At 43.0% G+C, this 15,802-nt stretch overlaps 1 protein-coding gene across 1 annotated transcript in view; it reads right to left on the bottom strand.

Annotated features, from left to right (window-relative positions):
* The window catches only part of MCCC1 (methylcrotonyl-CoA carboxylase subunit 1), a gene marked incomplete in the record, with an annotated part of 1,520,932 nt that overhangs the window by 1,060,404 nt on the left and 444,726 nt on the right, over positions 1-15,802 (bottom strand). The window contains 1 exon segment of the mRNA XM_044070663.1: positions 14,539-14,650. Within this exon segment, the coding sequence (XP_043926598.1) occupies positions 14,539-14,650 (112 nt within the window).

Genomic DNA, 15,802 nt, shown 5'->3' with positions numbered 1-15,802 from the left:
GTGGCATCCCACAGAGCTCAGTTCTGGGACCTCTCTTGTTCGGTATATACTTCTTTGAGGTTCAGGCTAACACGAGGAGATTATGGCTGACAAAGTTCGCAGATGACTGCAAACTGGGGGCCATAATCGAATCTCCAGCTGACACAAGCATCCTCCAAAAGGGTCTCCCAGAGATGGATGCTTGGTGCCAGAGCCACGGCCCCAAGCTAAATGCTAAAAAGTGCATAGTCATCCCCTTTGGGAAAAACAAGGTGCCCACAAATTACCACATAGGTGGTAATCCATTAAGTACGGAAGAAGTAATTAGAGATTTGGGGACCAATCTCTCCTATGATAATCACGTTGCCAAAGTGGTTAGAAAGACCTTCTATATAGCCCACCTTATCACGAAAGGGTTCGCATCTAGATCAAGAGAGGTCATTGTGCCCCTCTACTCGTTACTCATCAGGCCCATAATTGAATACAATGCCCCTTTTGGGATGTACCTTACCCGACACCTGCAGCAACTGGACAGACCCCAAAAGTACCTCACCAAGAGGATCATGGGCTACAAACAGATGTCCTATGCAGCTCGACTAAAGAAACTCCAGCTCTACTCAGTTGCTTACCGCCTACTCAAAGGCGATCTATGCCTGACGTACAAAGCCATGTCAAACCCAGAATTAATGGACATGCTCCACCTAAAAAAATCCAAGATCCTTAGAGCTACACGCTCCAGGGACTTAAACCTCAGCACAAAAATAAATAGGACATGCTGGAGGGACAGATTCATTTCCCAGAGGCACCCCTCACTCTGGAATAGAATCCCAATTCATGTTAGAGACAGCCCCTCGCTGACCCTCTTCAAGCAAAATCTGGACGCGTGGATGGGAAATCGCAAATTCACCCCTGGGATCTCTTCTGTGTCCCTGCTAGACAGAGGCGCAGTAAACTAATCTTAAAAGGGTACCTTCTGTGACCTACTTTACAGAGGCACAGTAGGCTAATCAAATAGGGAGGCAGAAGCCAAATACACTCTGGCTAGGCTTATAAATGCCCTAGGGCAGATAGCCTAGTATCTACCTATGAACTTCTCTTTGGGCCAATTCTCTCTGACTGGGTGGTGCGGCAGGGAGAACACTTCTTGGGACTTGGAGGTGGTTGGGAAAAGGGAATATCCCCTGGAAATGATATTGTGCACCCACCAATCATTTGTTATGACTGTCCAAGCATTTGGGTGCAAGGAGAACCCACCCCCAATTGCCTCCTGAGTAGGACAGTTGGACAATGCCTCAGGAGTGCTGAAAGGGCTTTTCAGAGAAAGGTTCTCAGAAGCCCTGGTTCTGCAGGCCCCCTCTGCCTCTACCATTGAAACTGCTTCCCCTGCCTGTAGAAAAGGAATCCTCGGGAGTGTCCTGGAAGGAACTCTGCAACTTGCAGAACCAAAGTTTCTTACCTTCGTGTTGGTTCTTCGAAAAAGAGAATTTGATCCCTACTGGGGGTAGAGAATTTGATCCCTACTGCCAAGAGAGCATCTTCCCTTCCTGCTCACTGTGGGTCAAAGATGGCATTTGTGAAAGATGTCATGAAGGGATCTGCACAACCACATCCACGTATGACACCTGAAGACAATGCCTACACTGGCCGCTTAAGAGGTACCCTAAGCGGCATTAGAGATTAACCTCACTGCAGAGTTGGCAAGAAAAGACAGAGTGGTGAACTGGGGACAGACCTTTCTGAGGTCCTCCGCAGACATCAACTCTGAAACAGATTTGATTAGTTCAGCAACCAGATCTCTTTGGAGGAAGATGAAGCACTCCAAATGCCAAACCAGGCTGAGGCATATAAGTGATTCCCTTGTCTATCACAAGAGACACCCTGGTTGGGAGATGGACAGTGGAGTTCTGTTCAACCAGCTCTTTTTTGGTGGCCGAGGCAACCACAATGGCATCAAATGGAAGGCCTTTGCTCCAATGCATCCTATTGGAAGGGGGACTTGGGAACTTGTCAGTCTTCTTGGGGACTAATTCCACTGTGTCAGGTTCCTTCCATGCCCTGCACGAAATAAAGTCGATGTGCTTGTCTGTGGGGGGGGGAGGCACCCAAGAAGTAGCCTTCGGGAACACATATTCCTCTGAAGATGGAGGTTGGGAAGACCATCCACCTTTGTGTTTCAACATCTTCAAAATGTCTCCAAAGTAGACACTACCTAGTGGAGACCTTAGGGACCCATCAACTTCATCGAAATCGGTCCCCTCTGTGAGGAACTCCATGGGCGAGTCCAAGTGCCTCCTTTTGCACTTTGTCTTTCATGGCATCTCCTCTGTGTGGGGCTCAGGGGATGACTTGGAAACCCCCTGGGGGTTAGGTGCCACCCAAAGGCTACCTTGGGAGGACTGACCCTGGACAGAATGGACGGGCTCAGGGCTCAGAATAGTGACAAGCTGGCATGTATCCACTAGAGGGGAAGATGGTGCTCCAGACCTGGAGAAAGTCCACTCTACCACCTGAAAAGCAGACAGACAAGGAAATTCCCTCCTCATCCCCTGGAGCTGAAACCACCTAAGATGAAAGAGAGGAGCCAACCCCAGGTCCCAACCCTCTGAACAGTACTGACCTGGAGCTCTTGAGAGCTGACGGCCCCAAGGGAAGGGACCGATCCGAAAAGTCCAGACCTGATCCTCTCCCCAGAGACCCAGAGCCAAAGTCTCTGAGCCGAGACCTGCTCTGATCAGATGGCAATAGAATGGAGCTGGTCAGGGACCCTGACAGAGTAAAAAAAGCATGCATTCCCGGACATGTTAACGGCTCCCTTGGGTAAAGTGGGTCCTGGAATTCCGAAACAGGGAGAGTCGGAAGAGGAGAGTGCAACCTTGGGGCCGAGGATCTTGCCAAGCCTGAGTGGGCTTGAGATGCCCATCTCTATCTGGGCCCTGAGGAAGCTCATCATCATCCTGTGGGCAAAAGGCTCCTGGAGGATTTAGAAGAAGCCGAAGAATGGGTGGATTTAGCTGGGGATGCAAGCCTGGACCCAAAGAAGACCTATGATGACCCCAATCTGAAGATCGGCTCAGGTGCCCAGTAGATGAGTGATTTGGATAACTGGTGGATCCGGAAGGAGAGCCCTCAAGAAGTAATATCAGATCTGATGAATCTGTCGGATCCAATCCCTGCTGGACAGCCATCTTCGGATCCAAAGGAGCAGATTGATCCAAGGGGGGGGGGGGGGGGCGGGGGCAAACTCCAGTTGGATGTGAAGGCCTCTGCTCCAAGGAGACCTCAGAACATACCAACGGATCTGGAAATACTGAATTGGAGATGGCCAAAGGCAGTTTTGGATTCTGAGATCTCTGATCCAAAAGCCTAGGCTGTTTCAGAGTCAAAGAAAGAGAAGCACCCGGAGAAGCAGATAGGGATTTCCTTTTGGAATTCTTAGGGTCTGAAGTAGTCAGGGACCTCAAGATAAAAGGATCCCTTTGAGCCATACATTTCAATAATAGCTTATTTCAGCGGTCCATCAGTGCACAAGGGTTGAATACTGCACAGAGAGAGCAATCAGCCTCGACGTGAAAGGTGCCCAAACAACAGACACACTTCTTGTAAGCATCAACATTTGGCATCTTATGCATACAAGAAAAGCGCTATTTAAATCCAGTAGGTTTGTCCTTCTTAGACATACGTAACAGTCAGACACAGACACACACACACACAGACACACACACAGACACACACACAGACACACAGACACACACACACAGACACACACACACACACACACACACACACACACACACACACACACACACAGATAACATAACAGGACCAAAAAACTCCTGCCATGACAAGCTAACTACCAAGCAAAAAAGAATCTGTACAACCACTTTAAGAAATAAGACTGACCCTATCAGTTATACAAGTCCAAAAAAAAAAACACCCAAAAAACACAGATAACAGGACCAAAAACCTCCTGCCAAGACTAGCTAACTACTAAGCAAAAAATAATTTGTACAACCACTTTAAGAAACAAAACTGTCAGTTATACAAGACCAAAAAAGGCACACCAAGTGCTGACTAAGGAAAAAGGGGGATTACAGCAAAACCCTAATGCCATAAATCAGTTATAAAAAGGGAGGGGAGGATAGCAGAAGAGAACTATTTAAGCCTGACAAAAAAAAAGAAATTACTTATCTGAGAAAATCTTCCAAAAACAAGAAAAGCAGCTCTGAGCCAGGAATCACGTCCATGACTAAACGTGGCTAATGAGATCTGAGAGTTAGAGTGCAGAAAGGGATTTTGGGAGATGAAGAAGCTCGACCCCTGAATCTATGTCTTGTTTAGTACCGGATCAGATCCAACGTCAGATCCAAGACCCAGTTGTGAGGAATAATGAAATGAATAACATCAGATGCTGGGGTTGTGGGGGTGGGGGTCATCATTATAAATATGTTAAACCTCCTAGTAATGTTCAAAAAATGAAAAGATAAAAGTGAACAGATGGTAGGGTCCTCTACCAGGGATGAAGTCTGTAATGATGCATAAGACGTGTGCACAGAGCTCTGGAGAGGCCTCTCCTGAAGTCATGTGTTCATTTCTGAAGATCACACTTCAAGAGGCATATCATAATAATGGAAGGGCTCCAAAATGGTCAGTAGGAAGGAGAGGGTATCATCTGTTGAAGAAAATGCAAAAAGCACTCAGTAAGCACAAAATGGTTGAAAGAGAACGGGAGCTAGGAAACGGACATCTAGTTTCTTCAGTGTTAGATGGAACGGCAGAACTAAGATGACCAGTGAAAGGAAGAGAGACTACTAATGAAAAATAGATGATGGTACAGGGTCTATATTAGATCCGCGAAACGGCATTACAGTGAATGCCGTTTCGCCAACACACACAGACCGAAATCTCAAAACAACGAAAGCTCATGTCAGTCAGTAATACCGTTTCGCTGATCCAATATAGACCCGATGGTACACTGTAGGTGGACATGAGAATGTTTTATTTTTGAAGAGGATATAATGCAATAGAGTGCATTAGCTGATTACTTGGTATATTACACCACCTCAGTAATGGTAAAAAGAACATTAAAAAGAAAGAAATTTCTAGCAGCTATTTTATCCATTTATTTTATCTTTTCACTTCTCAGATCCCTAAATTTCATCCAAGGGCACCAAAACTTCTAAAATCTCACCACTCCAGCCCTCTGTTTATGAATGCTGTCAGTGTCACTGCAACCTGCACACTGCTCATTATCTTTATATAAATAATTGTTTTCAAAATTTTCTTAATCTTGTCCCCATGCTTAATTTTAACAGCTTGTTTATCTCAATTTCCAAAGTTGTAGTTTGACATCTTTTCTATTTCTTACAATTTTTTGTCTCTCACCTTAATCAAGTGTTTGTTATTTTGGAAATATATCCTCCTGATGTTGTGTACAAGGTGGGGTGGCTGGCATAATGGTCAAGGTGTTTACCTTACAGACACAAGGTACAGGGCTTGATTCTCACATGGGGTAACTGGCTAGACTTAAAAAGGCCCACAAGGGCAGTTAGCCTACTACTAATCTATGAATCTATGTTCAACTTTTTTTTTTATTTTTTTGCATTTGCACAATTTCTCTTTCAAAACTTCCACATTCCTTCAGCAGTTTTTCCACTGAACACATCACTTCAGTTAGTTTTACATAGCGACTGTTTTGCTTCCATATAATCTGTTATTAATCTTCTGTGCAATGGTTTATATTTCAGTTTGGTAGACTTGCCTACAAACAAACTAATCTTTATAACCCCGTGATCACTGCACATAAATGGTGGTAAAATGTGACATGAAGTAAAAGTAATTTTTTATGAACACAAACAATGTCTAGTATGTTCCATTCCCTGAAAACTATCTGAAACAACTGTTGTTCCTGAACATACGTTGTGCATAATTCCCTTGCTAATGTTGTTGAATCAATATTCTTCAAGTCTGTTTCTGGTAAATTTAAGTCACCAGCCACTATTATTCTTCCTCTTGTGTTTCATGCAAGAAATTTAGGAATTTTATCTTAATCTTTCAAATCTATATTTTTCATCTGAGGTGTTCCATAGTTATGTGTTCCACATAAGGCATGTCTGCATAAGAACTTAACTAAATAGAACATTTGGGCACAGACAAATAATATGCTGATAAATATATAAAAAATCTAATCATATTAAATTTGGGAGACATAAACTGAAAGGTGAACATTTAATACAGCATACAGTGATTGAAACTGTAGATTAATTTAAAGATCTGGGCATATAGGCAGATCCAGCTTTGATTTTTTCTAATATCAACTAATTGGTAAATGATAGTTATAGAACTACAGGTTGTATAAAAAGATTTATTATTTATTTATTTGACATTTGTTGACTAGGATAGTCTGACTGAGCTTGCACCCTTTTTCAGCAAAGGCCCGGAGAGAAAAGCTCAATAGTACAGTTACACAAGTAAACATTCATATGACTGCAGCAAACACAAAAAACACAACAAAGGTTTATACAATAAAAAGTGTAACTAGAAGTCCATTACATTACAAGCAGGATATCCCAGTAAAGAGGCATTTTAACTAATTAGCAAGTATTGAGGTAACAACACAAGTGGCAGAAAATGCATAAGAAAGTACAGTTGTGTACTCTTACCATAACTGTAGATGTTCAAGTATGTTCACTGTTGCAGTCATTACTGTAGAGTTCTTCCTGCTGGCAGCAGCCCTCGATCGGCTAGAGTCCCAAAGTCGGTTCTGACGTCGGCTGAAGTCGCTCCTGCCCTGACGTCAGTGCGCCAGGGGTATAAAGACCTCAGCCGACGCCATTTTCCCCAGTTTTTCTTGCCCCAGATGTCAGGTGCCCAAAAATAAAGGCCAAAAGCTTAATCAAAAGAATAAGCAAACATAAACCAGAACATTCCCAAATATCACCAGCAAAAATACCTCAGAGAAAAAAGAAGTGCCAAGGAGACACAGACAGTACTCAAAGAACAAAAGAGGGGGTAGGAGGGAGGGTAACCCAGACTGTAACAGTGAACATACTCGAACATCTACATTTATGGTAAGAGTAAACAACTGTACTATGTTCATCGTGGTTCACTGTTACAGTCATTACTGTAGGGTTGAATCCCAAAGCTAAGAAAGGGTGGATGGAGAAGGAACAGAAGGGGCGGCTACAAAACCCTGCAGGACTGCAGAGGCAAAGCCTGCCCTAGATTTAGAATAGACAGGGAGGTTGTAGTGCTTAGAAAAAGTATGCACAGAACTCCAAGCTGCAGCTTCTAAGATCTCCTTGGTAGGAACTCCACTGAGAAAAGCTGCCGAAGTGGCAGTAGCTCTGGTAGAATGTGTTCTAACATTAACAGGAACTGGTTTACCATGATGAAAGTAACAGAACTTTATGCAGTGGGCAATCCACTTAGAAATTGTTTGCTTAGTGATTGCTCCCCCCGTGAAGTAGAAGCATAAGCCACAAACAATTAGTCAGATTTCCTGAAAATCTTGGTCCTGTCCAGGTAAAAACGAAGCTGCCTGTGTATATCTAAAGAATGCAAAATACTTTCTTCTTCACTTTGAGGATTAGGATAAAAGGTAGGTAAATGAATAGTCTGATTCAAGGCTACTTTCTAAACCACCTTAGGCATAAAGGTGGGATTAGTCCTCAGGGACACCCTGTCCTGATGAAAAATAATAAAGGGTTCCACAGCCATGAGAGCTTGTAATTCCGAAACTCTTCTGGCAGAGGTAATAGCTAAAAGAAAAGCAGTTTTCCATGATAAAAACTTTAAATCTGTGGAAGCTGCAGGTTCAAAAGGAGACAAAGTTAACTTTTCCAAAACAAAGTTGAGATCCCAAGTGGGAACTGGTGTTCTTAAAGGGGGCCTTATATTCTTTGCCCCTCTGAGATATTGCTTAAGTAACGGATGAGAAAAGACTGGAGGATCCGTATTGTAATGTGCAAAAATAGCAGAAGCATGAATTTTGATAGATGAAAAAGATAGGCCCTTATGTAACGTCTCTGTTAGGTATTGTAAAATCAGAGGAATGTTTGGAACTGCAGAATCAAAACCCTGGGCCTGAGTCCAGGAGCAAAATCTTTTCCATTTACCTGCATAAGATTTTCTGGTGCTGGGCCTTCTAGCTTCAAGGATTATGTCCAGTACCTGTTTGGTAAGGGTAGAGCTGTTTAAAGACCCTGGATCCGCCAGGCTGCTAGATTCAGAGTTTTGACATGGCTGTGCAGGATCCGGCCGTCTCGTTGAGACAGTAGATGTGGAATTTGTGGCAAAATCCAGGGTGGACCCTGAGCCAGGTTCATCAGGATGGAATACCAGAATTGCAGAGGCCAGTTGGGAGCCAGTAAAATCATTTTCGGTCTGTCCTGTTTGATTTTCAGAAGTACCCGAGGTAGAAGAGGCAAAGGAGGAAAAGCATATACTGAGAGGTGTTTCCAACTGAATGAGAGGGCATCAACTTTCCATGCTAGCTTGTGGTAAGTCCTCGTGCAGAACGTTTGAAGTTGATGGTTTTGGGGAGATGCAAAAAGATCTATGTCCAGGCACTCCCACGCCTCAGTTATCATCCTGAATATCCGAACATCCAACATCCATTCGTGTGGATCCGAAAGATTTCTGCTTAGACTGTCTGCCAGAGTGTTGTCCTTTCCTGGCAGGAATTGAGCTTGTAAGTCCACCTTGTTGGCTAGTGCTGTGTTCCACAGAGCCATGGCCAATCTGCATAGGGGATAAGAGTGAGAGCCTCCCTGCTTGTTTATGTACCACATCACCGTAGTGTTGTCCGTCTTTATCAGTAATTGCCCCGGTAGAATAAGATCTTTGAAGGCTGTCTGGGCATTCTGTACAGCTAGAATCTCCTTCAAATTTATGTGCAGATGCATTTGGTCCTCTGTCCAGGCACCCTGAAGACATTTCCCTTGCATGTGGGCTCCCCATGCATAATCCGAAGCATCCGTCGTTATGACTTGATTGGCTGGAATGGGACAGAAAGACCTCCCCTTGTTCTGGAGACAGGCCTCGGCCCACCAAAGAAACTCCTGCCGGAGACAAGGCAAAAATGCGATCACTGTTTCCAAGCTGTGGCAATGCTGAGACCATACACTCTTGAGGTACCACTGTATCTTCCTCATATGCAGTCTTGCATATGGTATTAACAGAATGCAGGATGCCATGTAACCCAAAGCCTGCAGAATTTTTCTTGCAGACAGCAGGCTCATTAAAGCCAGATTTTTGAAATAAGAAGCCAGTTGCACTTTTTTGTCTGGTGTCAAATAAGCCATCTGGGTTGTAGTGCTCAGAAGCGTACCCAGGAAAGTAATCTGCTGCGTGGGCACCAGGTTTGATTTCTTTAGGTTCACCGTGATCTCTAGGCACAAGAGAAGATGCTACACAAATGCTAGATGCTGAAGTAAAGTCTCCTTGTTGTTCGCTTGAATGAGACAATCGTCCAGATAAGGGTATATTTGAATTCCCTTCTGTCTGCAAAATGCCATTACTAGTGCCAGGCACTTTGTAAAGACCCTGGGCGCAGTAGATAAGTCAAAGGGCAGCACAGAGAACTGGTAATGCTTCGAGCCTGCTTTGAATCTCAGGTACCTTCTGCACTCTTGCTATATGGGAATATGCAGGTAAGCCTCCTTCAAGTCCAAAGTCACCATCCAAGCGCTCTTGCTCAGCATAGGGAGCAGCTGCTGCAGAGTGAGCATCTTGAATTTTGGAATTTCTAGGAAGGTGTTCAATACGGAAAGGTCCAGGATTGGTCTCCATGTGTTTTCCTTCCTGGGAACCAGGAAAAGTCTTGAATAAAATCCTTGCCCCATTTCTGAATCTGGTACCAGTCCTATGGCCCTCATATCCATGAGGGACCGAACTTGCTGTTGTGCCTCTGCCCATTGATGCTTTGGCAGATCTGGCCATCCGTTTGATTTTGGCAAGGTATGGAAATGAAACTTTTAACCCCTTGAAACTATGTCCAGAACCCATTTGTCTTGGGTTATGCGGCTCCAATTGTGATAAAAAGAGAGATTTTTCCTCCCAAAGGCGCATCCAGGAGGGGAACCCCTGGAGCTAGTAAGGGAGAGTCATAATGACTGTTTCCTGTAAGGTTGTGACCTATCTTCTCCTCCCTTGGGAGAGGGGGAACTCCACTGCTTATTTCTGAAAGGGGGCTGTGCCTGGCCTCTACCTCTGGAATGCCTGTATCTGCCTCTCTGAGGTCTGTCCGAGCTCGGAAAGGACCAAGGTTTAGCTGGCCAATTCCTGCTAAATCTAGGGGGTTGTACCTGTAGAAAATCCTTAACCGTCTGCATAGATTTGGCTTTGTCTTCCATTTTCTTCAATACTTCCTCAGCTTTGGCCCCAAACAAAACATTGTGCTGCAAAGGGGCATCTAAATGTTTTGCTTTAACCTGCTCAGGCAAACTTTGCTCCTTTAACCAAGCATGCCTTCTAATAACTGCGCCAGTTGCTGCAGCCCTGCAAAAAGCCTCCAAAGAATCAAAACCACAGTGCAGGGTATGTTTACCCACCTGCTCAGTAGCATGCAATAAATCCTGTAATTCCTTATTGTCTGTACCACCAGAAACAGCAGACATCTTTTGCTTTAACACAGACAAAAGGTATTGCTGATATTTCAACATATGAAACTGACAATTCAAAGCACTAATACACAATGTAGCAGAAGTATAAACTTTTTTGCCCCATCTTACCAAGGCTCTGGACTCTCGGTCAGAGGGAATAGGATTCTTAGCAGAGGCCGCTTTAACACCCTTAGGGCCTTGAGAAATAGTTTCTGGATCAGCTGAAGGATTCTTAAAAAGATACTTGTGGGAATCTGGCACCCTATAATACCTATCCGGTTTGACAGGAGCAGGAGGAAAAGAATCAGGAGAGAGAGATGCCTCTGTAAAAACATCATCCACAATGTCCAATACAGGGGGAACAGCCAGAGGTCTATGCTGTGGGAGCAGAAGACAATCCCTAAGCCTTTTCTTGGATTCAGAGTATTCCTGCTCTTCCCAGTGAAAATGCTCTCTCATGTCATGCAAATTTTCCCCAAACGAATAATTCTCAGGAGGAAAGTCCGAAGGAAGGGATTCTTCAGCATCAGAATCCTCATAAGGAGGGAAGGAATAATCCTGCTCAGAGGAAGAAGCAGAAGAAATCGAAACTTGATCTGAGGAATCAATCTGGCTCTAGCCTAGGTCTCTTATCAGGAGGGGGATGAGATCCCCTGATCATAGTTAACAGGTCTTCAGCCATTTTAAGCATCCGTCTTTGAGGTCTAGGGCCCTGAAGGTGCCTGTGCATGCTGCTTTGTCTTTGCTGGAGCCTTAGTCTTTGCCTTTGTCCTTGACTGCAAAACTGGAGTCATCTTTACATGAAGCTGTGTAGGCCTAAAAACTCCCTCAGAAGCTGGTGCCTGCACAGCAGCTTCGGACCCATCTGAGGGAGCATTATCCGGAGGCCCAATCCCTGGAAATTCTGAAGGCCCCATCGGCTCCTCACGGGAGTCGGTACAGGCAACCGGTTCAAAAGTGGCAAACGACAGGGGCTGTGAAAGTGCCTCAGTGACGACTGACGAACCGGCAACTGGCTCTGGTTGAATAAAGTCGTCCACTTTGGACCTCGGAAGCCTGTCTTTATCCTTGCGCCTCTTATACACTGCAGTAGCCAGATAAGAATCTGACGACATATTGTAATTAAATCTTTTTCCAAAATAATGGAAGGCAAAATCGTACCTACGCCTAATAGCGCATTGATTAAACTTAGCACAAAACCTACAATTAGCTACGTCGTGGTCAGGACCTAAGCAAGGTATACAGTAAGAGTGAAAATCCTTATGAGGTATTTGCTTCCCACAAGAAATACAGTTATTAACTTTTTCTGACATTGGACTGGAGCAAGAAAAAGGTTTTCCCAACAGGGTACTTAGCTTAAAAGAAGAAGTCCTCAATACAAAAGCCACCAAAAATAAACAGGAGTTGGCCGACCAGCACTTGCAAACTGCTTTGCTACGGGCAACGCACGGCAAGAAAGACCGGGGAAAATGGCGTTGGCTGAGGTCTTTATACCCCTGGCGCACTGATGTCAGGGCAGGAGCGACTTCAGCCGAAGTCGGACCCGACTTTGGGACTCTGGCTGATCGAGGGCTGCTGCCAGCAGGAAGAACCCTACAGTAATGACTAACAGTGAACCACGATGAACATCTGTAATTGGTAGTCTACTTTGAAATTCCTAGCAATTTGACACATTACATTGAGAGTGCCGGGTAACCTTGAAAAGGTAGTAGAAAGAAGGCTACAAGTGGCAGAATTACAAGAAGCTAGGACTAGAAGGGGTATGGGGAGCAGTACTTGATAAGCTCTGTAAAAGACAGGAGGTTAGTATAGAAAACATAGTTGAAGGAAAGAAGAACTGGGAAGGAAAGTGAGGAAGGAGAAGATAATGGAGGAGAGAGGGAAGGTTTCAGGTGGGAGGATTACAGCGACAGGTCCAGGTACAATATAGGTAATTTTAGAGAGTTTTCTTGAATTCATTAGCATGGCTAAATATTCTGAGGGTCATCGGGAGTTTATTTCTTGAGAGAGTGGGAAAGTAGCTGTAGTGGTTTTGTCCACTAGATTTTTTAGGTTTGTAAATCTGATCCACAACTCAGATATGTGTGAGAAAAACAATCAGTGAAGCCCAAAAAGGGGCAAGTACAGACACTATTAAAGGGGAGTATAGCCACCAGAAAGAAGAGGAATCCGAGGGTTACAGGGAGGAAGTTAGAGAGAGCAAGACAAATGAGAAGAGATAGGTACAGAGAAGCCAGTGAAGTAAAATGCTATTATAGATGTTAAGTGGCCTTAGGTAAGCAGAAGGCTATTTAGAAGAGCAGGGAAAAGGGAGAGAAGAACTGAGAGTGCTAGCTGGGGCAAGAAGAGGGGTAAAATGGTGAAGTCGGCAGGGTTCGGTGATGTACAGGGCACTTATGGTGCAACTGATATGCAGTTACAGAATAATTCCAAATGAACATACAATTTTGAAAGGTAAAAATGTTGCAGGCAGGACTGAATATGGCAGTGTGAGTTCAGTTGGTCAAGTATCCGACAGGATGTTACTGTTCCTGGATTTCAGTCTGTTAAACCAGGGTTTTCAACAAGTCTTTGCTGCTGCTGAGTATCACCTTGCCGACTGTGTTCACTGAAAAGAGCCAGTCTATGAAATCAGAAATTATGTTTATTAGTTACATTCGACCCAAACTTGCTTAGGAGGAAACAAGCATGAACAAACTGGAAAGAGTGCAGTGGGAATATACCAAGGGCATCCATGGATGTGAAAATCTAAGTTATTATGAAAGACTAAAATATCCGAACTTGTACAGAGAGTCATATAAATACTTAAGAAGATACTTTATTCAGATGTATGGCATATTTAGAGGCAAGTACCTCTGGGAATGTTTGGGGTTATCGAAAAGTACTAGAGAATCATCAGATAAACTATGCAGAGGATTCTATAGGAATGAGAAGGTACCAATTGGTTCTCTGACAGAGTAGCTGATGCATGGAACAGACTACCAAATTACATTAAAGCAAGTACTAGTTTAGATATTTTTCAGAACAGCCTGGGCACTTATTATGGGAACAACTGTTTTGGACCATTGGCAGGCTAGAATGACATTAATGACCATTCTTGAAATATTTATATGTATGCATTTGTATGTATGTGCTTGCATCCATGTATTTGTATGTATTAATATGCATGTATTTGTATGTATGTGTTTGCATCCATGTATTTGTATGTATTAATATGTATGCATTTGTATGCATGTGCTTGCATCCATGTATTTGTATGTATTAATATGCATGTATTTGTATGTATGTGTTTGCATCCATGTATCTGCATGTATTTGTATGTATGTGTTTGCATCCATGTATTTGTATGTATTAATATGTATGCATTTGTATGTATGTGTTTGCATCCATGTATTTGTATGTATTAATATGTATGTATTTGTATGTATGTGTTTGCATCCATGTATTTGTATGTATTAATATGTATGCATTTGTATGTATGTGTTTGCATCCATGTATTTGTATGCATTAATATGTATGTATTTGTATGTATGTGTTTGCATCCATGTATTTGTATGTATTAATATGTATGCATTTGTATGTGTGTGTTTGCATCCATGTATTTGTATGTATTAATATGTATGCATTTGTATGTATGTGTTTGCATCCATGTATTTGTATGTATTAATATGTATGTATTTGCATCCATGTATTTGTATGCATTAATATGCATGTATTTGTATGTATGTTGCTTTCCTTTCCCTCATCCTGCCCCTGTCAGTTCTCTGATGCCAGGGCTTCTACTCAAATCCCAAATATCAGCAGACATTTTTTAATGGTGAATGAAAAGACCAGTGGTGTCCTTTCACAGGTGCTATTCTATGCTATATTGTTTCAAGATAAAGCCCCTGAAACTAAGTTTGCAGTAAACTGTTACACAAGAACGACAAAACAGGAGGCACCCATAACAACTACTTACTCCAGGAGCTTCCTCGATGATTTTCTGATGTCTTCTCTGAACACTGCAGTCTCTTTCAAACAAGTATACAGCATTACCATGTTGGTCTCCAAAAACCTGTACCTCCACATGCCTATTGAAAAAAAATTGAGAAATAATTTACAACTATCTAAAAGCTTAGAACATCAACATGAAATTATTATTATTTTTTTTACATCTACAGTTTTATGTTTAAGATGCTTAAAAATAACCAGATTTTCTGGAAAAAAGTCTGTGAACTTAACAGCCATTCTTGGTAGCTTATTTTTTTCTTCTCAACTTTTTTTTATTTGAGCATTTGAGCATTGCATATGGAAAATCTCCTTAACATTTATATTCAATATTATAACCAGTTAGTTTGTTTATACAATCATCATATAACAGCACAGACCTGTACAAACTCACAAATACTCAATGTCCAGCAAAGAAAAAAGTGGTATAAAAGTGAGTGCAAATGCTGCACCTGCTAGTCAGGGAATCAGTGAGTTGGTTAACACTTTAAAATTTTCATCCACGTACTGTGTCAAGCTCTGGGGGGGGGGGGTCAAATGCATGGCTAATACACAGCTAAAAGAATGGATGGCTCAGTGTGTATACTGGAATGACACCATAGTACAGCACCCAGTGAGAAGTAGTGACTTTTAATTTTAGTTAAAGTGTTTTAAGCGTTCCTGCGGTTGGTTGACTGGCTAGTTGTACTTGCATTACTCCACTGTACCTGTTGATAATAAATCAAATGCTATGAAACTGCTAAGGCATGAGCACATAAACCATTTATCAAAACAGCTGTATTTTGCACACACATGCAAATGGTAGGCAAAAAGATTTGGAAACTTTCTTTGCATGAAACCAAGAAGGGAAGAGATAAGAAGACATTAGAAAAACCACATGGAAAATACGTACGTTATACATAACAGTATTTCATCCTTTCCCATCAGTACTCCAAGGAATTCATTTTCTGTAGTTATTTGTCTGTATGCAATGCCACGGTGGTACAGTGGTAGCGTTGTTACCTCACAGCAAGAGGATCTCCCGTTCCATTCTCAGCTTGGCCTGGGAGTGCCTTCTGTGTGGAGTCTGGTAGCGTTTGAAAGACATGCATGCGTAAATGGGCATACCTTCGTTGAAGGTTGGGCGTCGAGCTGGCACCTCAGCGTTTCGTAAAAATCTACTGCCAATCAGTAGCGGACCGGAGTTCTGCTGTGGCGACCCCTTACCGGGAAAAAGCCGAAAGACAAACAACAAA

The sequence above is a fragment of the Protopterus annectens genome, chromosome 4.part1, assembly GCF_019279795.1.
Source record: "Protopterus annectens isolate FY-2018-M chromosome 4.part1, PAN1.0, whole genome shotgun sequence".
NCBI classification, from domain to species: Eukaryota; Metazoa; Chordata; order Ceratodontiformes; family Protopteridae; genus Protopterus; species Protopterus annectens.
The sequence above is the reverse complement of the archived record's forward strand: the minus strand, read 5'-3'. Positions and strand labels throughout refer to the sequence as shown.